Consider the following 24,611-nt stretch of genomic DNA (forward strand, 5'->3'; position numbering starts at 1 on the left):
ATACGATGTTGGCGGGGCCGAATGACGCAAGCGCGCGCCGAACGGTATTGTACGGTGATGTGTTGCGGAAACGGATAACATCTGTCGGACGTTGACGACGAAAACGGCTTTGCGCGCCCAAAAATAGAACACATGGCCCCGGACGGCGGAGGCCGTTCGTCGGAAGAGCCCGTCACTCCGCCGCCGCGCTTACGGACGAGCATAATATTATTTCGTTCGCCCACGTTTACCGGCTGCTGCCCCGTTCTCGTACGGCTCGCAACGCGCGTGTCCGTCAACGGAGCACGTCCATCCGTATTTCGATTATCGTACCTCACGCTTTCGCGTGTTCACCCGTCCGCACTCCGGCAAACGGGGTACATCATTTACCCGGTTAAATGCTCGGTGCCGCTAACCCGCGCGATGTGCCCACAACGCGAACCCGGCGCCGAAATCACCCGAACGAATCACGAACAGTTGCCTTACTCTTCGGCACAGAGTTCGGGTTTGCATTAACCTGTGATAATATCTTATAGGTCTCCAACCTACGGGCCAGGTTTACCGATACTTTGTATTCAACATTATTCCAAATCTGAACAGTTGTGCTCGTGAAATAATTTCAACGTTTAGCTCGTAAAGTTTCGTTAAACTAAAAACGTAGATTATAAGTATAGAACTAACTTATGCGACGCGTTGTTGATTGGAACAATAAGGTTTTATGCAAACTATCAAGAAATTTAAAAATACGAACAATAATTCCAAACTTATCGTTAACTAACTTAATCGTATCTCAATAAGACTAATTTTGAATTATAAAAATTAAAAAATAAATATATACTTTTCTTAAATTAAATGTTATTTATTCTTCAATTTCATTATCTCTTTAGTCCTCTAAAAATGTTTGGCTCACGATACCAATTTGTATTATGTACAATTGTATTTGTGTATATTGTATGTATTGTAATGTATAATTTATTGTCGCTAGCTAATAGTATTACTTTTATTAAAAATATTTCAGAAAATATTATAGTCGAAGACACAAATTGTACTTTTAAAATCGTATTTACACCGATATTAAGAGGCCCCAATGACGAGGTGACCTATTTTTTGGTAAGGATCCAATATTTTTCCAGGGTACCGCTCCCCCACCACCATTGACAGGTTTATATAATACATTAAAACATAACATTTTATACTTACAAAATATACCTGTATTTGTACAGGTATTCTTAATTCCTATGTACTTTATTAGTTAATAAAGTAATAATAATAACACTCCGATGATGTAGGTAGTCTAGGGTATTGAATATATTATTATTAAGCCCTGTATGGTCAACCGATCCACCACAAAATTTTCAAGGTGCAATAAATTTAATCCAATATAATGTCTTCACCACTGAGGGACCCTAGTATAAACGAGTTATGGCCATTTTATGTATTCTACACAGTTTCTAGGAAAAGTACCTTATCATAAAAAAGTTAAATACCTTACAAAAAAAAAAACACCGCACGTCCTTTGTCAACAAATAGTCGTAAATAACCTTATTATACGTAGTTTTAGATATAGAGACGTTTGTCTAGATCAGTGGTCTTCAACCAGTGGGTCGCGACCCAATTTGGATCACGTAAGCTTTAAGATTGGGTCGCGATAAATTTTCTGTTTAAAATTTAAAAAAAAATTCATATTTATAAATAGTGGAGGAGTGTACACAATTTACCTCAACACGCACCGACCTGAACATGCCATCCAACATAGTAAAAGTACTTAGCGAAAAACAATCTTTGAAAATAGTCACATAATAGTCACAAAATAGGTATCACAAATATTACATTAGTAAATCTTAATTTACATCTAACTTCACCTATATAATATTTCATATGTAATATTGTAATTTTAAATCTACCACCTAACATATCAAATATATAACATCTAATAGCTAATAATGTTTGCTGTTAAAGCCTCAATTTTCAAATAAAAAAAAAAAATGAATGAACAATCAAATTAAGTGATAGCCCGACTTCATTTATAAATCTCATTTACATTTCATATATCTATAGACTGCATTGTGTTAAATTGAGCTGAGGTGGAGGTATTTCGTGTGAAAACAGTCCGGGACAAATATCGCACTCATTTCTTTTGTGTATCAAAACATATACATTTTTCGGTATTATTACATGCATTTTTTTTTTTTTTTTGTATCATTACATGTATTAAAAATTAAATATTTCTTTAATACCTAAAAAATATAAATTTTGATTTATTCAGTTATAAAAGCACTTCTAAAATGGCATACAATTTTGACTTTTTTATTTGGTTTTCATGGCTATCGAAATTTACATAAGTCGCGAAAAATGTTTGGTAAGAAAAGTGGATCGCAGGTCGAAAATGATTGAAGACCACTGGTCTAGAGCGCTTGGTTCACGAATGGAAATTGGATTGAAGAATAATATAATATGCGATTTTCTCATTATTGCGACTGGTCCAGTATTTACAAAAAAAAAATTATAATTTTTCTGTTCGATTAAATTTTCCACTATACTGTGCTACATAATTTTATTTTATTTGATACCGTTGCTCTTGGTGTTTTAACATAGTTTCATCCTATTCTACAAATTTACGCTAGTCATCCGTTTATTACTAAGTACTGTAAATAAAATTGGTCATTGCCACGACCGTTTCAAATGCTTAATTAACTATTAATAACACATCTATTTAAATAACATTACTGCTACATACGACGCCAAATAATCTATACAATATCCATGACCGACGATCTAGGTCTTACTGCCACTACAATAGACTACTATGTACTACTAATTACTATGAATATACTCATGTTGGTGAAATCTCTTTTCAAATGTAATTACATATCTGTTTACATCATGTACCTATTCATATAATATTATATTGATTTGCCTCTCAAAGTAATAATATTAAATTGTTTAGATTCCGTCCATAATTTATTTATTGTTATGGTTGAAGACCAAATTTCAGTATTGTGACCGTTGAATTTTCATTATATTTTAAGATACAACTATTTTCAGAGTTTGGCGCCGCTGTCAGTGCTTCTCACCCTTCTACGTTCCCACCTTAACCGTAAATGTTCGAATTTCTTTTGCTCGAGTTACTACCCACCGGTTGACGTGTACGTCGATACCTAACCGTAGTCTAATGACTCTCACCTCGCTGAGTTTGCTTAATTTGTATGAATTTGTTAATTTTATCATCACTAATAATTACTGTAAAATTTGTTTTATTTAATAATGAAAATACGAATTTATATTTTAGAACTAATGGAAGTAACTAATTAATGTAAATATATTACATTGAATTAAGAAAATTTGTCTTTATTTGTGACAAGAAAAAATTAATAATTTACACCAATGATGATTTTACGTATTATCAAAGGGCATAAGACTGGTATCACAATATGTGCATAATAGAGTTATCAATTTAATTATATTTTATATTTTATTTTATTAGGTACCTACTTTATATGAAATTCGTTTATTTGATTCCTTTTTTTTACGCCACCGGTGGAATAAAAGTATTAATTTATAAAATATTATTATATATGATTTCTAGATTTTTAAAAACATAATATAATCAACGAAAACATATACCACAACCTTCATTAATTGCTATACGTCACACTAACTGTTTCAATAAGTTTAACCTTCGACCACTTGTGAACATTTATTTTCTTCAGAAAGAACCACTGGGAATATTAGGTCCTCTCAGGCCTATTGAATGTGCTAAGTATGTTACATTTATGAAACGTGTATACTATACACTGTATAGTACTTAGACCATCTTATGGCAACGGCACATACATTTAACAACGTTATATTTTTTACTTCCCTACACATGCCATAGCCGTCATGCTTTACTTAAATATTTCTAAAGATTTTTTTATGCTAATTTAAGTGTCTACCATATGACCATGTACGTATTTTTACATTTTATATTTTATATTACATTTTTTACATCATTATATTTAAGGGGTGTTTCAGGAAGGAGGTCAACAGCTCACTCTGGCATACGGTTGTGGGCAAAAATATTATTACGACGAGTATAAAAAAGTTTTCGAATTCGTAACGAAAAATGAATAATGACAATGGCTTTCTTCACATGTAGGTGTTTATTTTGTATTATAAAATATACAAATATTTATTTCTCGTCAAAATGGTCATTATGTTTCAGTTCTGAGATAATCAGTGAATGAATTAATCCTATGAAAACACAGCAAAAGAAAATTTGTAGATTGTTATGAAACTCCGGAATTTAAAATAAACAAAGACAACAAATTGAAAACATTGAATGGTCCAAAGCTCCTGGTCATTCATTTGATTCTTAATTGATTTTGATACCACAATACATACATGAACCTATGCATAATTATTATTAACTTACCAAGCTGTTATTTATATTTGACTTCTTGAAACAATAAATGTTTTTTAGAAATACTTCCACTCCAAACTTTTCCATCACTTGTATATATAATGTAATGAAACTTATGATAATTATATACAATTTGGTTTATTATTTGGAATACAAGGGTGTATAAATCACATAATATCACTTTGTTTTTTTTATTTCTTTTTCTCTTTCCATCAATAATGCTTTTTCCTTATTTTTATTTTATAGTTATAATTCTGATATTTAGTTATATTTAGATTCTATTGTACTTTAATTACCAAAGGGTAACCCGCTTACAAAAAATAAATAAATATTTTATTATGTTATAAAACAATTATAAGAATAATATATATTTGAATATTTTTTAACTTAAAAACTTAACTCCAATCTATAACTCTCCGACTTCAAACAAATTCTTTCTAGTACATAAGTAATCTTGCACTCCACAACGAATTAAAAATTCCAACACTCATCTCTTTAGATTTCAGCCACTATAAAAAAATTTCACAAAAATACCACTAACCTTCTAAATATCTCTAATTTCTCCTTCTTCACCCTCCCTATCGACCCACGTCGTCTTAAACGAAATTGATCACGAGACTTATTAATATTCACATAAAAAAAAATTAAAATATAAAATAATAGTAAATATAAATAACTGACCGGTAACTATTAAATACTATACATTATGCATTCCATTAAAGGAGTGTCTTTGCCTTGTAAAATAATGAACAAAATCACTTATTGTAAAAAAAAAATAAACTTAAAAACTTAATAAACGTTATTATTCATAGCAAACAAAACTAGAGTGACTGGTGTACAAAAAAATATACCTACCAATCGACGAAATATTTTTTTAACAATAATAATATATATTATATTTAGACCGTATAAAGTTGTAACGTGTTTGTTGCACAAGTATATCAAGTGCTAGGTTTGGATCTTATGCACCACGCGTTTAGGTGAATCATCAAAGGCAGATCCAACATCTATTTACGATCCCAGCACTTAATAGGAGAATAATATAACTGATCATAGGCGTGTGTAGGGCTGTTTCGGGGTAAATTTACTCCCCTCCCCCCTGCAAAATAATGCGACGAAATCGTACTAAAACTGTCAACGTTTACATTCATAATCTATTATTTAGTTCTTCTAACCATACTTTAATTGTAATGTTGTATTTTTCCAGCGACGGTGGCACTCGCCCTTAGTGCCCTCCCTCCCCCCTGGATTCGCCCACGCGTGTTACGTGGACGGGCCGCAACGGCGGACATCCGTTTATCGACGTACCGTTGCCGAATCGAAAAACGCGAAAAAAGGTCACGTTCGCTATTCTCCACTGCCGCTCGACCGACAGGCCCGTCCGACGGACTTTCGCAACGCCTCGAACGGTCAGCTGACGACGGTACGCGCGTACGACAACGACGATATTATTCCGTCGTAATTGCGCGCGGCGCTAGAGCGGAACGTAGGCGCGGCCAATCGCGTGATCCAACCGCCGCCGTCAGTTTTGACGCGCGTCAAACGCGTGTTTGTTCGTTCGTTGATTTTCAGGCTAAGTTCGCGCGGAAGACGTTAAACGCGCGTTTTCGATTGCTATGAAGCGCCGTTAACTGTACACGTGATAACGCGCGTTGCGGGAGGGAGGACGCGCGTTCGACGCAACGGTACCGCGAACAACCCCGTCCACGCGCGTTAGACATGACTTACTTGCTCCCCAATACTTTTTTTTGTAATGAACCCAATATTTTCTATCTCTATGCCTGCAACGGTGCCTTCTTCTGTACAAAACCCATAAGCATATAGATTCTGCGACGTCCATCTTCAACGGAATACAGAATTCGACTGACTAGTTTATAAATGCGCGCGTAAAATCTGTAATTCGTGTGAACAGTGGCTAAAAACGATCTACATTTGAACTTAGTCCTAGAATCGGGTGTAATCGCAGCACTTAAGAATCGTCCCACTTAACCTTTATCCGAAAAGTTCACTGGTGCTCTCGACTGTTTAATCGAAATAATCACCTACGTTAAAAATTACTAATTAGTTGTATATTGTAGTTGGTACAATTTAAAGATACAAGATATTGTTTTATTTCATTATCGTTATCGACCGTAGGGGAATGGAACAATGACTGACTCGTACCTATTAAATATGAACCATACATTAAATACAGGTACACAGGTACCTGAATAGAACGCTTTTTTGATCGCCCATAACGATAATGTTAGATACATGGAATCCTATTATTTATTTATTTTTTTTTTTTTAATTACGGACTAATACTCATATTTATGATTTTTTGTGATTTGATGATTCATTAATATTTTATGGTTCGACCTAATGCATATTTTGTCTCTTTGTTAACGTTGGAATGAAAATATAATCTAAAATAGTTTCAATTATCAACTGATAATTATCATTTAATAATTAAAATATCTAATTACTATACTATTAATAATATATAATTAATATTAATTAATATAATTTATAATATTATAATATTAACCTAAATAGTATAGTAATTAGATAAATAAACAATTTATAAAGATGACATAGCTTACGGGAAAAATGGATAGAAAACTATTCACATTGGCCAATTATCTCAATGGAGTTGTAATTTATTTGATGATAGAGGTGTTAAGTTTTAAAATCCTCTTTTTTAGATTTTATTACACCATATTCATAGTGTCTATGCGTTATTGCCACTTAAGCTTCCGATCTAGAGCAACACTATAGATCCCTAAAGGCCAAATTGTAAAATAATATTTCATCTTTTCCATCACTTTTCGACGTTATCTTTTATACTACGGTTACAAGCAGTATACGTGTCTAGTGTTATTAATTGCCGTTCCTGAACGCTCAGGATTTATGATTACTTTTACACGGATTCATATTTTGCGACCGATGGTAACGTTTACCGATCTTTTCTCGATTTACCGCACACCTTAATTACGATCGCACCGCGCAGATAATCTTCAAGTTTATGCTTCAACTTACGATCTAGGAGTAAATCGTTAATATTAACATGAATCTAATCTGTCCCAAAATTTAGCACAAAAATACATTGTCAATATATTACACGTGCATTGTGTATATAATTATTGAGATATTATTGTGTTTTTCACGGAATGACGCAATGAATAATTTTTTGCTAACATTGCCTTAAACGGTTTCTCGTCGTACGTTAAAAAAATACGTATCGTCATAGTATTTAATTTATTAATATAAAATATAATGTAAATATAATAACGATATAAGCTACTATAAGACGGAAACAGCTTTTTTCTGTCATCGTATAATGAAAACCGTCTTAAAAAGCCATGTGGACAATCGTATAGCAAAACTGAAAATATTATTGACATAAATTATGCATTTACACAATACGTCAATACAGTTTATTTTAAAATGACTGTATTCAAATCTTCTTAATTAAGCATTCATTTTAAAAATGTCAACCAAGTATTTAAAATATTTTCGTCAGTAATTTAACATAAATAATAATTATAATAATTAATAATAGTATTTTCAATTTTGAAATATCTCGAATAATTAAAAATAAAAACAATTTCTCTAAAAAGACCTTAAAGATTGTTCTATCTACCTCGATTTTTGAATTACCTTTATGTTTGATAATATTCATTGTTATAAATTTAATAATAAGATTCGTTGAATGACATAATCCAAACGTTTCACCACAATATGGTCAAAATGATATGGTCTTTGTCTTATAGAATTACTATGATAGTGATTTAGACCTCGTGATATCCCTGTGGTTTTCAAATTTAGACAATTACCTATGAATAATAATTTAAAATGCAATTGTTGATAGTAAAAGAATATTCTATAAACAATTTTCATCGTGCTCAGAAATTATACGCTGTGTTTTAAATTATCTATATGATAATATAAAGTTAGGAACTCCATAACTCCGCACGTAACGTGGCCATTTTATAAAATATCACCTTTGTTACGGACATACACGCAACACCTTAAACCCGCATACATTTCTTTTTCAACACCGCAACTCCGCATGCGAGTTGACGTATAATAAAAATAATATAAAATAGGTACCGTGATTTTCTTCACACGACCGGTGAGTATATTTTAAGACCAACATGGCTTGCACATTATTGGCTAATTTGAGTAGTAACTTAAATAGGACGATCAGTAATATACTCGAAACTAGAGGTCAGAATAATATTCTCTTTAAATAGTCAATATAAGATGCTAATATTCCCTAAAAAAGTTAAAAATATTCTTCTAATATTCTTTAAACATCATAATGAAATATGCTAAAAATATACTTTTATACTAATATATTCAAGAAAAATATATCTTTATAGAAAAGAAAAATGGCAAAAGAATAAAGTACCTACGTAATACAAAAAACTGATACAAATAAGTATAAAATAAAAAATAATACAGCTTAAAAAAAACTTAGGTAACATATTATTTATTAAACTAAATTAAATTTATAACGTATTTTTAATTAAGACCAATTTTGAAAACAATTGACAACATTATGCTATTCCCTATGTTCTGGTATCATATTGGTACGTTAAAATATTTTTATATGTACTTACTCAAAGAATGTTTGACGTTAAAAGAAGACCTGTGTCTTCTTTTAACGTCAAACATTCTATGCTGCAAATTCGTTGTCATAGCCATTGAAAAAAATATCTACAATTTATACTTTATTATTTTTATTTAAAACTTTTAGTAGGTACGTTTTTAAAAATTTAATATCACATTTAATAATATTTAATTTAATATATTTTATATTATACATATTATGTATTATGGTAATTACGTGGTGTAGTAATCGTTAACAATATAATTATATGAAATATGTGAACATAATAAATTACTAATATTATCGTTATTTACGAGTTATAGTAATTATAGTTATAGTTATAAAGTTATAGTAGTTGATAAGATGGTTTTATCAGGACGGCATAAGAAAATTATATTTTGAAAATTATATTTTGCTGATAGAATTTAGCGTTTTTTTTTTTGTAAAATATACAAATTGTCCATAATTATTAGTAATTAAATGTTTTTTTTTTTTTTCAAACAAGTCTTATGATAGAAACATTAACAACTTAGTTGGTTATAAATCGGAAGCATTGTAAAAAAAGAAACAACATGAAAATTCCTCAACTTCCGAGTCAATGATTAATTATCGTACTACGAAAATCGGTGATTTATTCTATACTTTCTTATTCGTAAATCAAAACTATAATTTATTAACAGCAGTCAGATAAAGACGTACTGGCACTAACTAATAAAAATTATATACATTGTACAAGTCTTTTACCTAATATCTCATTATTATTAATACCTCACCACACATTATAGAGACGTAACTGTTATTCCGCCTTTATAATTTTGTCATTCGACTATTTCCATTATATCGCGTAGTCGCTAAACGCCGTACCACGAAACTGTGTACATTCTTGCTTCTATCAATGAAAAACGTTAGTTTCAGCGTACATATGCTTTTTATAATATACATAATATAATTTATAGTATGATGCACTAATGTCAAGTGTCCACGAAGATTCTCCGAGTTCCAAAGCCGGATTAACACTCAACACTTAACACTGCATTAGCCTTCACGCCATTTTCTTACTCGAGTTAAACTCCACTCCTCGTACATAAAAAAAAATTCTAGGTGTAAGAATATGATTTAAAAATAAATAGTAATCGTGTTCCGTGTCCCAGTTATGCTAATTCAAATTATTCAGTTTCGATTTTTTAACAAAAAATCAACACATTATTCAAAAATAGAATACAAATAATTATAAGCTTGTTATACGTTGGACGACAACACTAAAATAATTCTTACAATGTGCATAACTATTGTATTTTTAGTTTTCAGGTGTTAATTTTAAGTACTTGTTATTGCTTTTTTAAATGAAAACTTGTTACATTTATATGTTGACATAAACGCTTCTGGCAATATAACTGCAATACCCAGAGCTATTTTCAATTTATTATAAGTATATGATAATAATGTAATTTATAAGCTTAAATGCGTGCTTGAAAATAGCCAATGCAAATAAATTTGCATATTTGGAACTGGAAAACAGTAAAAAAAAATATTGAGTTTACCTATTTTAGACTTATGAAATGAATAAACATAGTGTAAGGTTACTCCGGTGCTTTTGGCAAACTCACAAAAAACAAATTAATTGGTTATGTTGCTATTATTCTGGAAACGGAGTTTATAAATTTCCCTTGAAAAAATATCTATTTAAATTTAAAAATTTATATTTTATAATTACATTTATTTTTAAAATTATAATACAATAAAAAAATATAATGTTTTTTGAGTGTGGGAAAAATGCCATTGTTTTGAATAGCGATGATGTGGCTCTGTATAGCAGATGTTTTTTTTGATACATATACAATGTCTATATATATATATATAAATAAATTTCATTAAAGGAAAAAGCTGAGTAACATATATTTTTTTAAAAATATAGTTTAATTCATATTTACGACTGTCATTACTTCTATCATAAATTGTTCATTATTTTCATAAATAAGTTTACTATCTATTTACAGCCACAATTATTATTATTATTAGTATAATATACAATAAAATAATCAAAATACGCACTTAGCTAAGTCGCGTATTATATGGTACGATTTGGAGAAAAAATTTCTTTGTTTTAATAAGAATCAATAGAAAAATAATTCCCTGAGCTTCATTAGTTTCCTCAAATTTTTAATAAATTAACAAGTATAATATATTTTAATAATTTTTACTTGATATACGAGTATTTTTAATGGCATCATTTAGCAATAGAAATGTAAATACTTTTGTTTTCTTAGTTGCGTATAATGTATTAATATTTGATTAGTATTAAATTAATTATTATGTATATTCGTATAGTTTCACAACATTTAACCTTACAATTTTAATTCTATAAAAACTAACAATATACAAATAAATAAATCATAAATTTTAAATGATTATTAATTTATAATTAAATTACTTGTAAATATTTTAACTTCAAGTATTTCAAGTGTTTTCTTAATTTATATACAAACCTACGTGCATTCACACTGCGTTCATGATTTTATTCTGTAAACTTCACTAAATAAAAGAGAAACATAAATGCATTATAATTTAAATGTACACTTGTAAAATATTACAGTACACAAAATACATAATTTTGACATCAATTATAAGAATTCGAAAATATACCTATTTCTAAGAATCAAATTGATATATATTATTTGATATAGATATAAGATGTCGGTTGCTATGTGACACACTTTTAAGCACTGAAAAGTAACAAAATAAATGAACAGTTAAAAAAAATATTTCTAAAATACCGTGATCAAATAAAGTTGGTATGATAAAACTAAATTGCCCAAGGATTTGATCGCTTCTACCTGTAAATATGCCACTGTCAAAATGCGAATAATGATAAAATATTGTTATTCATTTTAAAATGGGTTTTACTGAATACGTAATAAGAAAGCGAACAACATTTTGGAGTAGAAAAATTGTATATTTCGAATGTATATAAATTCCGCTTATTGGTTTAGTGTACAAAATTAATCAAACATGGTGCGTGGTTCACTCATTACTCATACAATGTATTTAATATTATGCGTAATTAACGTGTTATCATATTATGCTGCTATATGTCTTGATTGCCACGAAATACCTTCTTTGGTGAACAGCAATCTGTCACCGATTTTCTGGCCAATTGCTTCGTAAAATTCAATAACGTTTGGCACGAGTTTGTAAGCAACGCTGAAACCAAAACAAAAGTATACAAATTATAGCGTTTATCAATATTTGTATTTGATTTAAATAAAAATAAAAATAAAATCACTCAACAATTATTTTTTTATTCTTTATTATAATCATACTCATTATACTTTCAATAAGTTTAAGAACATTTTCTATGCAATTTATATTTATAATTGTTCATAATACGTTTTAATATAACATAATATGTCAACAATGTATTATAGTCGTCTGTATAATGTAATAATTTTAAATTCTAGGAAGAATGATCGAACGAAAACTGTTGCTTAACATTATACGTATTGAATAAACCATAGTCAGTATTTATACAATGAAACGTATAAATCACCATTTTTATGATCTCAGTCATTGATTTATACGATGAATATCAATATTTTCGCGCAAAACGTGTACGACTTTCTCGACATACACGCGTACACGGGTAAGAATAAAAATAAAACCTTATAGGCCGTTAACACTCGAGTCGGAATTATTGCTTAGTTATGGTCGACGTTTTACGATACGAAATTCCAGAGCCGTCAAATGACAAAACAATCGATTTCTATACATGTATATTTTGTTTAAGAGGGGAGGATATTGTTTAGACGTCGTCAACAATTTACGAGCGACTAGCCCTTTCGTTTTAACGTCGTCTCGACCCGATTTTATTAAATGCTACTCGTGAGTACAAGTACACTTTAATTAAATCAATAGGTGGTTTCCTATTAAGTTCCATCTAAAAATTATTTTAAAATCCTTGACTTTATTTTGTCGGCAATTGATCCTTAAAAAAAAAAAAATATATACATAGTAAGCACAATGTTAACACATCAACCGTGACGCAATGTGTTTTTCATTTTTCTATATATAAATATAACGTAAACAATTATAAACCATATCTATACAAAAATAAAAACAACATTAATGTAATGATTGACATTCTCTAATTATATGTAATTGAAAATTCTTTATGTGTTAAATATTTTACTGATGACTATCAGTATTCTTGAATCTGCAGCTGCCATTGTGAGACTCCTTAACATTAAAATAAATTCGGTAGTAGCTTTAACTTTGAATAACATTAAGTATAACAATCTAAGAAAAAAATTATCTGAATGGTTAAAAGCTTATGTTTTCTATTTACTTAAGTTAAGGTAAATTTAATGGATTAATACGGCTCACATGTTACTTACATGCATATAATAACTAATACTGTTATGCTTCAACTAAATATTACCAATAGTTTTGAAACTTCCGATTACACAGTGAACCAGTGCATTTTTTAACTAGTTGACTAGACGACACAAATGTTGCCCAGTGATTATACTCTGTCGACAATATTTTGAAAGATTGGGCGAAATAATGTGAAACAAACGTGTAATTCTATAATCGTACAATGGTATTACATTGACTATTTTGAGAAAAACATTTTTTGTCGCCCAGTGAAAATTCCTTATAAAATGCACTGCAGTGAACTGTTCAACATTTAATAATTTTTAAATATAATTTTACATTCTATATAATTATTTGATCCATAGTTCCATGTACACTTATTAGTAGTGACAAATAGTGGGTAATTTTTTGATATATACATACCTCAAAGTCAATTACTATTGGAATATTTAACATTATGAAATTAACCTTTTTTTGTGTAAACTGTATGCTAAAAACAAATCCGTAAAAATTCACTTTATGGTTAATTCTAAAATGTACATTGCATTTTTTGACTTTTTTCTTTCGATAAATATAATAAATATATTATAATAAAAAAAACTCGATAGTGCACAATTTTAATAAAACATTTTTTAAATTAAACTTGTTTCTTCTAAAACAATTATCTTAAAAATGGAGATGTACGCATTTCTACCCTTTCATTCGATTCCTCCGGTATAACGTTATAAAAAAAACCTATCTGCTAACATTTTTGAGAAAATCAATTATTATTAAAAAATGTTTTTCCTGTATCCACAAAATAAACTCAAGTATAGGTATGATAAATATAATTGATATAAATGGCTACGACACAGTATTAACAATTAATTTAATGGAAAGAAAATCATATACATGATGATTATGATTTTTATCAATTCAACTGGGATTTATGTATTGATAACGGCAAATAAAATTGATCAAAATATCACTGTCGGTAGCAGGGGTGGACTGGTTAAGGAGGTAATGGGACGATCACCTCCTGGGCCCTCAATAGGGGAATAGTAAGTTCCTATACAAGAATATCAGGTAAACAATTACATACGGTAGTTCCTAACTAGTGGGATACCTACTGAGACACAATGACTTCATCACCAACATTTTTGAAGGAAAAATAGCAGGCAAACGATCACGAGGACGTCCAAAAAAATCTTACTTTGAAGACCTGAACCATCTCATGGGTTGCTCCTCCTACCAACAACCGAAGAAAATGGCATGGGACAGACAAGAATGGTTACACCGACAAGGCGCTGCCTTTAGAAGCTGATGATGAGTTCCTATATGGACATATGTAAGTTCCTACACGATTAAAACCAGGTACGTATATTAGTTCCTGCACGGCGGAAAAAATTAAATATTTGTATAAAAATCTTCAAAAAAAACTTTAAAACATTCAAATACTATATTAGAGTATCTGAAAAACGTATACGAAATAACGGAAAAATACAACAAGCTACAGGCTGATAATAGTATCCCGACTCGACATAGGAAAGATAAAATATATTATTATTACGATTTTTCATTACGGATAAAATTATACAGAACTTGATTTTGGTTTGATAATCTTATAATTTGTTATAACCATACACCGTAAAATGTACATCTATCTTAAAAGTATTGTTAGTATTGTTCGAATCATCTGTGTGTCCGTACATATCCGTATATATCAGTCACAATGAGCGAGAATCATTCATGTAGAGTGAAAAAGACAAACAACTGCTAGTTTTAAATGATTTCAAATTTTTTAAACATCATACATCTAAAAAAAATGAAAATACGTGGCATTGTGTTATATTATTTTTTTTACCTAGTTTTTACGGTGTAGGAACTTACATATGTATCTTTTTCTATCGTGTAGGAATTAACGTACGTATTTTTTGTACCTACTACTCTCGTGTAGGAACTTACATTCGCCCCTCAATAGTGCCATATCAATTACCAGTACACAAAATGTAATATTAAAATATAATGGTAAAACACCAATGACTTGCTATTAAAACATCTGAATTCGGATAAATTGAACGCAATCAACTGAAAATATTTATTAATTAAAATATAACGTAGATTCAGTTGACCTCCTCCCCCGGGTCCTTCGATACCCAGTCCACTCCTGATCGGCAGTCTATATTTCAACGTCACTCATAGTGCTTGCGCACGGATTAGTTCGGAATAATTATTCAAATGTTTTTTCTTAATCTAAAAAATAAGAATAAAAAACTCACACGTGGTCGGGCTTAGGCAACTGGACGTTGTTCTTGATCACTTTGTCAAACAGCTGATCGTGATCGCGTTTCAATTGCTCCCACACCACCTCCTTTCCCTGTTCACAGATTTGCGCACGGATCTTGCAGAACAGCGGCTCGATGTCATATAGCTCCTTCATGTTGTCCGTATTCAGCTTGCTCACAGTGCCCTCGATACGTACTTGCCTGGTCTGGGGCAAGTTATCGTCCGTTTTGTTCAGCCACAGGAACACCATCGAAGCCTGAGGATTTCCCGCCTACGTCCACGTCATGAAAACAAATGCACAAAAATAACGGAACGATCAAAACGATCGGCAGACAATCATTCAACCAAAATAATAACCAAACGGTATTGTACTCAATAACGTAATGTTTTCGCTTCGATTGCAACCGTAGTTCGGGTAACCCCATGCAGATAATCTGTTTTACGTTTAAAACTTCGCCTAACATACGCGTAAACGGGAAAACAGCGAACAATCATTTTCGATGCAATTCTAGACGTTTGAACGTTGTAAGAACACATATTATACTTACATGATTATCAAACAAGATCTACATTAATATTAAAGTGCAACCGTTTCTTTTTTTTTTTTTGTAAATTATACCGTTCAGTGATTGTTCTTTATTTTATTTTATTTTATGCACTCGGAGCAAGTTCACGAATCACCTTAATACGTTTATTTCGAATTATAAAAAGGCTTTTTTATTTACTATAAATTTCATGTACTAATTTTTTCAATTCGTTGCTATATTTTACGTGATGTATTTTCTAAAATTATCACTAAAATAATTAGTTGAAACTCAATACTTTAATCACGTAATACGAATGAAAATATTAATTAATAATCATTGATTTTTCACATAACAATTAAAACGTCACTCTAGCATCTTTATTTTTTGCAAGCCTATATAGTTATCAATCATTAACGCATTCAAGAACTATGAGATTGTAAACCCGTTTCTCGAGTTTCATTTGTAGTTTTTCATTGCCTTTAGATTAAACGAAACTACAAAAAAATAAAATATAAGGTCCAGTGTTAATATTACCAAATCGTTTGATTTTCTACTTCTTCCATCGGTCATCATCACAAACCCGTCTTCGTCCAAACGTCGTAGTATTAAGCTACGGCAAGACACTTTTCCGGTTCTGGATACACGAATAAAATTAATTATTTATGCATACAGTGCGCGCACAATAATTGTGCAACAGTTACATTATGTTAATATTTTCCCAATCCCTAAGTCAAAGCGTTAAGAATATTTAAAAATTATGTCATTACTTCGAAACGGTTGCCAAGCTGAACGCTTTGGCAGAAGTCATGGATTCGTTTGCTATCATGTGCTCGTTGTACCATTTACTGAAAATTTCCATTGGGTTTTTTGAATTTGTATTTATTTTGTGTAGACCACTATCTTCGTACGGCGGTTCATTCTGTAAAAATACAACATCACACTAACCATTCTAACACGTTAAGTGTACAATTCTTATTCATAGCGCACGCGTAGCAATAATAATGTGGATTACACAGAATCTAAAATGAAAACAATTATTCAAACACTCCAATATCTATGAAATATTCGAATAATACATACAATAGATATACATATTAATTTGTATTTTTGTGTGCACAATAACTTCCAGCTATGAATTAAATTTGATAAAATTACATTTTGCATATCATTTTTATTAGCCAATAGTGATTTTTTTATCAATACCATAACCATACGTATTATACATTCAATTTTACTGCGAGTATACGAACAACAATCGTTGCGTCACTAGTATAAATATCACTAAACATTGCTAGAAACGCAACGCATATATGTTTTATTGTATACAATAATGTATCTGTGGACTGTAATATAAATACTATCGTTCGTAGGTAATCTTTATATTGTCACTGACCATCCATTTAAATGCACTATGATATATGATGTGTACACGCAATTGTCAGAGAAAAACAGATTATTATTGATGAAGGTGAAAATAGTACTGATTACCAACAAGATCCATATTTAGTAAAATACATTCATTAGAAGTCATGACACTGAGTTTATACGACTCATAACACAATGATTTATTCATTTAATTAATGGTTTACATAGAACATCGTGAACATCGTGATTCGAAATTCAAAACGAATTATTTGTACCGTTCGTAAATTATCCGTATATCCGTGTAGGAAATTTTTTTATTATAATTCATATTTTTCACATTGACGTAACCTTAAGATTATTTATTTTTTCTATACAGCTTCAAAATTTAAATAATATAATTTGAAAATATCAAGTATGTGTAAAGTATATTGTTGTTTTTCGGTAAAAAAAAAAAAAAATGATAAATTATTTTCCTTTTTAATTACCTACACAAAAATACATTTACCTGTGTAGTTAAATCGTCAGTTGTTACTTAAAAAAAATATCAACCTTAATAACAAATGTAAAATTCTTTACTAATGATATGTGTGTGTACTGATCATTTATAATCGACATCCTAAAAATATTTGATAAAAGTTAAACATAATAAAACACTTGAAACTAATTTTAGGTCGAATGTATAGAAACATCGAATGACCTCGAAAAGTTATATACGTCCAATAATATAAAACTGAAAACAATAGTAAATAAAAACTACCGTTTCATTATCATTTGTAACACATTTACCTCTAACAAAACTACTGTCTTACACAAAAAAATCTAATTTTAATGAATTCTCAAACTACATTATTAATTTAATCGATGCAAAAAATATTTCAGATAGTATTTCAAGCATAATAAATAATTAATAATTTAAACACCTCACGTATTTTGAAAAATATCTCATTACTTGTAATTAAAATGTAGATAACAATTATTAAAATATTATACTAAACTAGATATAATTTACAAAAAACATTCTGCAGTAAAATACGAGTATGAAACTAAAAGAAACGTATATCATTACAGAAAAAGTGTACAATTCAATAATTAACGAATAAATAATGCTGTTTCTAAATGTAGTTTAGAAAAAAGGTATAATCAAACGATTATTTTAACTTATACGACAAAAACTTTAAAAAAACACAACACCGAATAAACAAATTATTGATTAAACGATTAAAAAAAAATACTTCGCATAAAAAGCAATGAGGAACACGTGGTCAGTTTACAACCTAGTTGATCTATCGCATTACAACTAAAGCGACCACAGAGCGGAATACTTTGAAACTTTGTTTTTTTTCTTTTTCGTCGATCAGTAGTACCGTTCGACGAAGTATACGTACAATAATGAGTACGACGTGCGCGATACATGTTTTTATTTAAAGACGGTCTCGTGTGTTCGTTTTAATTTGCCAAACGAACAGATTTGCCCGAATCAGTGGCGCACACTCATTCTTACCGACATGGGTTGAGCATATTGTATTAATACCGACCACCCACCCATTACCCAAAGCAACTCCAATAAAAGTAATTTTGGTGCTCAAGGTAGTGGAACTCATCACTTAAAGCATGAGCCCTAGGTCCAATCACGTTTCACGTGTTCGGAATTTAAATAACATTTAGAAAATTGTAAATATTTTAAACCACCTAATTTTTTCCGGGGGGGGGGGGGGGGGGGGGGGGGGGGGTCGAATGATCCACTTGACCCGTATGGTGTGCGCCCGAACGTATACAAATAATTCCGATACAGACTTTGATTTCCGCGGTGTACGGTAAACGTGCACAGGCGAGGAACTAGGGAATGAAAGACGGGGATTCATTCCCCGGCGTAAAATTTTAGAGGGTGTAATTTTTGTAATTATTAACAACTAATTTGATATTTTTAACTTTGTTAAACACTGTTAATAGGATAAAACCGAATGAGTACGGTTGTATATTGATTATTAGAAAAACAATTCTCGAGAAGAGTATTTGTTTATATGGGTCTACGCGATAGGGCGTAATCTTAACATAATTTTCTCCGGGCGTAAAAATTCCTAGTTGCACCTCTGGGCGCGCAACGCAGCATACATACACTGCGTCCCGGATACAGTCGCGATTCGCGTTTGGGAAATATTTACCGATCGCTGTGCACCGTCGAACCGTCTGACGTCAGCCGGTTGAACGGTGCCGCCGTCCGTGCACGGGTCGCAAAAGAACTTTAACGCGACGCTCTTCGAACTCAAACACTTCAACTCCTCCGCGGACAGGTTGGAACACGTCCGGTGGACGCGCCCCGAGCAGCCGTCGCATTTCACCGGGCAGTCGACGTAAGTGAACCGGTGTTTGCAGACGGCGCAAGCTGATGTCGGAGCCATTTTTATTGCTAACCGACACGGCGCTGTGTTTGCGCGCCGATATCGAACCGAAAACGATTACCCGGGATTACTGCCTACGTTTATGACGCCCGAAAACCGTACGACCTGCCTGTTCGGATGCCACCTAGGCACTAGGTGCGCTCTGCGAATAAACGCGATTCGTCCCGTGCGGTAAGGGGCGAAAACGTATACCCTTACATCGGATATCGTTGCATTACGCAACAAAACGGGGTTTTTTTTTTTTAAGCATTCGTCCGGTGCAGATATCAGATATCTATTTTCGGTGTATATATATATATATATGCGTGTGTGTGCGTGAGCGCGTATTGGTTGCGCTATAACGAAATCTCAGTCGAGGAACGATCTATGTTTAGACGGATGCGTTTCGCATTAAATATTATCCACAAAAGCAAACGTAAAATAATTGGAAATAAATAAATAGTCCGAGCTGCACAGTTTTTAAACGCTTCGATAAGTTGTCATGGAAGGGTCGAAGTGATATGGGCGAAAAATCGTATGTGCATATGTAATTACGTGTTTGATACTGAGGTACGATCATAAATCACCAGCATACCAAATATGAATATCACGAAAAATCGAAGGTCGGTGCACAATGTACTGGAACATATTGAATATCACGTGTTATATAATTTTAACGAAAATATATTACGCACAGAAAAATCGAATTCGCTTACGTTGAAATCGGTAAATCAATTTCTGAAATAAAAAACTAAATAAACCATATCGTTAAAATTCGTATAGAACCAAATAGTTATACAATATTTGAAATGCCAACCGACGAATAAAATAAAAAGTGAATTTCATTAGAAAATCAAAATTTTTTTTGGTCGCCGAGTAAAATATCAATGAAATAATTATTAAGCAACGGAATACACCACATATGTAAATTTGCTATAAAAAAAAAAAAAAATAAAAAAATACGACCTTCACTTTAAGTATAATTGTTATGCATGTACAGAAATATATAAAAGGAATATTACCTTATAATAGTATACACTGTGTGCAGAATGTAGTTTTTCGGAAGATAAGCTTCAACAGAAATATAGTAACAACTGATATATAATAAAATAGTACTAACATATTTTTCAACGCAATGTTACATTTAATTTAATTCAATGATTTTTGAAGAATTATGTTGTAAATAACTATAAGCTCATAATTCCAAAAAATGTAATATAAAAAAACTATCTGTTTCAATATTAAATAAATATTTAATCCATTCGTTTATTTTTTCGTTATTATAATCACAATAAAATTATTTATATATTTTTTATAATATTATAATTTAATTAAAAATTTAATTTTCAAATGTTAATGTTAAAACACAAAATTAATTTTTCATCAAAATAAGTAATTTATTAATTATCATTAATCACTGTTATGGCCATATTTTAATTAATATTTTGTTTACTTTTGAAAAAAGGCAATCCAGCCACGTTTTTCAGTTTTAGTTGATATTTGAAATTATATTTTATTTTAAATTTTGCTGTTTTAAAATTAATAATTACACATTTTATGCAACAAAATAACTAGTTAAACACTATACTTTATATGGCTTTATTTTACGCCAAGAAATTGTTTAGTTTATTTTAAAAATCATATCACATAATCTATATACCATCAATAAATATATTTGTTTATAAAATGTCAACTTACTATTATTTTTTTTAATTACAACAAAATAAACAATATCGATCGATATTTAGAAAGTCAAATTTTCAAAATGCTCTTTTGATATTTTAGTTGTTTTATAAGAGTCTCTTAAACTTCCTAGAAATATATTCAAAATATGACCTGTATTATGTACCGGTAGGTGAAATTTTTAATCAAATGATAATTTTTGAACAGTAACAAATTGTTCACGAGTCACAGTTCTATACAGTACGAGTATAACCAACTTATGTAAAACCAACTTAAAATATCAATAAGAAAAATATTGAGCTTAAATACCTAATATATATCTGTAGAAATAATATAAAGTCGTTATATGAGACTTACAGTTTAAACTCACTACCCCAAAAGTTTGATTATGGAAAAAAATATCATAGTTAAATACATTCATTACCAGACTTTAATATACGTATTACTAAATTATATAGGTATAATTTTTTGTATAAAGTAAATACATAAAAATACATATCTACATACATATATCATAAAAATCTCAAACGGGTTTTAAACAAAAAAGACTACCTGACTCATGTTTTGAATTCATTTTTAATGATTTAAATTTTTTATTTTTTATTTTACGAAGTTATTTTATTTTTAAAATAGATAACTATCAACAAAAAGTAGCAGTTATTTTTTACTTTATTTTACGACAAACACTTTATATGTTCAACAATGTCTCTTTCCCGGAGCGCCAAAAAACATAACGCTCAGTCTGTCAACCGTGTTAATCGACAGCCAACAGAAATAATCATGTTACATCTAACCGCTATAACATATGCATAATTGTTACAGTTATTCGTATTGAACAAATTATTTATCATGATTGCTCGTAACCTGATTGTTGGAACAATTTATATACTTTTTAATTTCATTGTTGGTGACGGTAATTAATATACAATATTTCTACAAACTGTACGTAAGCATATTATAATACATTTTGTTACAGTACGTTGTACAACACTTAAACAATTTGAAATCTCACTTTGGCCTGTCGTAACGTGGACAAACTTCGAATGTTTAACGTCGCATATGACGTGATCAAACGGCATACGAGAGAAGGCGATGATTTTGCCAATAACTAAAACATAACAAAAATAAAAATAACAAATTAAATTAAAAATCCTTAGAAAATATATGGTTATTACACGTCGATGGCAAACCGACGAAACATAATAATATATTATGCTAATTATAATCTTCGTGTCACCTGCAGAACTTACCATCGTGGAAAGTTTCATTTTGCCTATAGAGCCAAAATGGTTTTAGAAAACGCAAATGAGTTCGGAAGCGACGTGATTGCTGAACGATTTATACTATAATGGTACGCTTTTATCGTAACAACAACTGCGAGTATTCGAACGTCGGTATGCGTTTTATAACTGTAATGAGCACCTAGTAAAATATCAAATCAATATACTTAAGTTTCTAATTGAATTAGAAAATAAAGTCCAGTATTCTGAATGATAATAACCGAGAGACACGGTACCTATATTGTATTCCTGTACACTTACTATTGCTGTTATTGTTTGGCTTCTCCAGTAAAAAATATGTGTTATTATGTAATTTTTCCATGTCACATTAGAAGGCTAGTTTTTTTCATTTAAATAATCGATAATCGTCAATGTCGAAATCGGTATGTCATGCATTAAGATCAACCGTAAACATGATACTTGTATCCGCGTATTATTTTCACTTGACAAATTTGATGAAACAACATGGTAAACATATAAAACTCGCAACTAACATTAGTAAAACTCGTAACTCATTTGCACGGACGATTCTCATTTACAATATTCGAATAATACATAAAGAGACCATCATTAATATTATATATTGACCAAACTACAGAATTATAATTTATTAATGAATAACATACCGGCCTGATGGACTGTGCCAGATTGAGAGTACAGCTGTAAAATGTTTTTATTTTTATAAAACTGTTGACAAATTATACTCAAGCAGCATTTAAAATGAAAAATATTTATGTTTTGGCGTTTATTCATCTCGTTGATTGCCGAAAAAACGTGTGAACTACATTATAAATATTTAATAATTAATATCATGTTTATGTTCAAGTATTTTATTCTTTTGTTTATACGAGTATTAAAAAATCCGTATCGAGCTTTGATTCATTTAACAGAATTGTAATATTTTATTGATAAAAAGGTTACTATACGTTTAACTAACTTTTTATCCATAATTTTTTACTACACATATGCATGTACACGTCTTCAAATTAAATTTTTCAATTATGTAACTCAAGAAAAATTTTGAAAAATGTAAAGTACAAATAAATTGATAAAATAATTTGAAATTTAAACAGAAATAAAACAAATCAGTGTTGTACAAAAGTCGTAAAAATAATGGATGCATTTTTATCTAATTCAGAATAAACGAGTATAACCTAAAAGAAATACAAGTAAAAATAGCACATTAATATTTAATTAATGCAATTATTCAAAAATATGTTTAGCGTTATAACAAACGCAATGTTTTTGTACTTACTAAATGTTTTATTTGTATTAAATATAATATTTAACATTTTACTTACAATTATTTTATATTTATTTGTTCAGTTATCATTAAATTATTCGTGTAGTAAATTATTAAACCATTATAGATGTAAGAATACAGGAATTTAACGAAAAAATTGCAAAAAGACTGAAAGAGTCATTAGAAAATAATTAAATAAGTTAATAATCTAGTTATATAAAGGTCATTGGCAAAATTGTCATATGTTTTACTTTTCATTTGAATTCACAAAATGTATTTACAGTGATGAAGTAAAACTAAGCATTACTTTATCATTCAATATCTTTAGTATTTTCTCAAATGTAATCGAAGGTCTCATTATACGTGAATGTTTCCCGTCAATTTTTTTTCCTGTTGTTTTAATTATTATTTATTTAAAAATTTTTATGATAAAAAAATTCTCCATAATAATCATCTATCGAGTAATACATAACTCACGTAGGTGTGTACTTTACGTAGAGATATTTTTACTACATTTGTACTAC

At 30.2% G+C, this 24,611-nt stretch overlaps 1 protein-coding gene across 2 annotated transcripts; it reads right to left on the reverse strand.

Moving 5' to 3' along the window:
• Positions 1 to 11,907: 11,907 nt before the first annotated feature.
• LOC112694674 (pyridoxine/pyridoxamine 5'-phosphate oxidase-like) lies at positions 11,908 to 22,985 on the reverse strand. 2 transcript variants are annotated; one of them, XM_025570222.1, is made up of 6 exons: positions 22,815 to 22,985; positions 22,577 to 22,672; positions 16,906 to 17,057; positions 16,673 to 16,772; positions 15,605 to 15,882; positions 12,053 to 12,176 (listed from the first exon to the last, which is right to left on the reverse strand). In XM_025570222.1, the coding sequence occupies exons 1-6, from the start codon at positions 22,830 to 22,832 to the stop codon at positions 12,053 to 12,055; spliced, it is 768 nt and encodes a 255-aa protein (XP_025426007.1). In that variant the 5' UTR covers positions 22,833 to 22,985. The 2 variants fall into 2 exon arrangements, with proteins under 2 accessions (XP_025426006.1, XP_025426007.1); XM_025570221.1 differs by lacking the exons at positions 22,577 to 22,672; positions 22,815 to 22,985 and adding an exon at positions 19,666 to 20,039 and having other exon boundaries at positions 11,908 to 12,176.
• Positions 22,986 to 24,611: the final 1,626 nt, after the last annotated feature.

This window comes from Sipha flava, unplaced genomic scaffold, assembly GCF_003268045.1.
Source record: "Sipha flava isolate LNK unplaced genomic scaffold, YSA_version1 132_pilon_pilon, whole genome shotgun sequence".
Taxonomy (NCBI): Eukaryota; Metazoa; Arthropoda; class Insecta; order Hemiptera; family Aphididae; genus Sipha; species Sipha flava.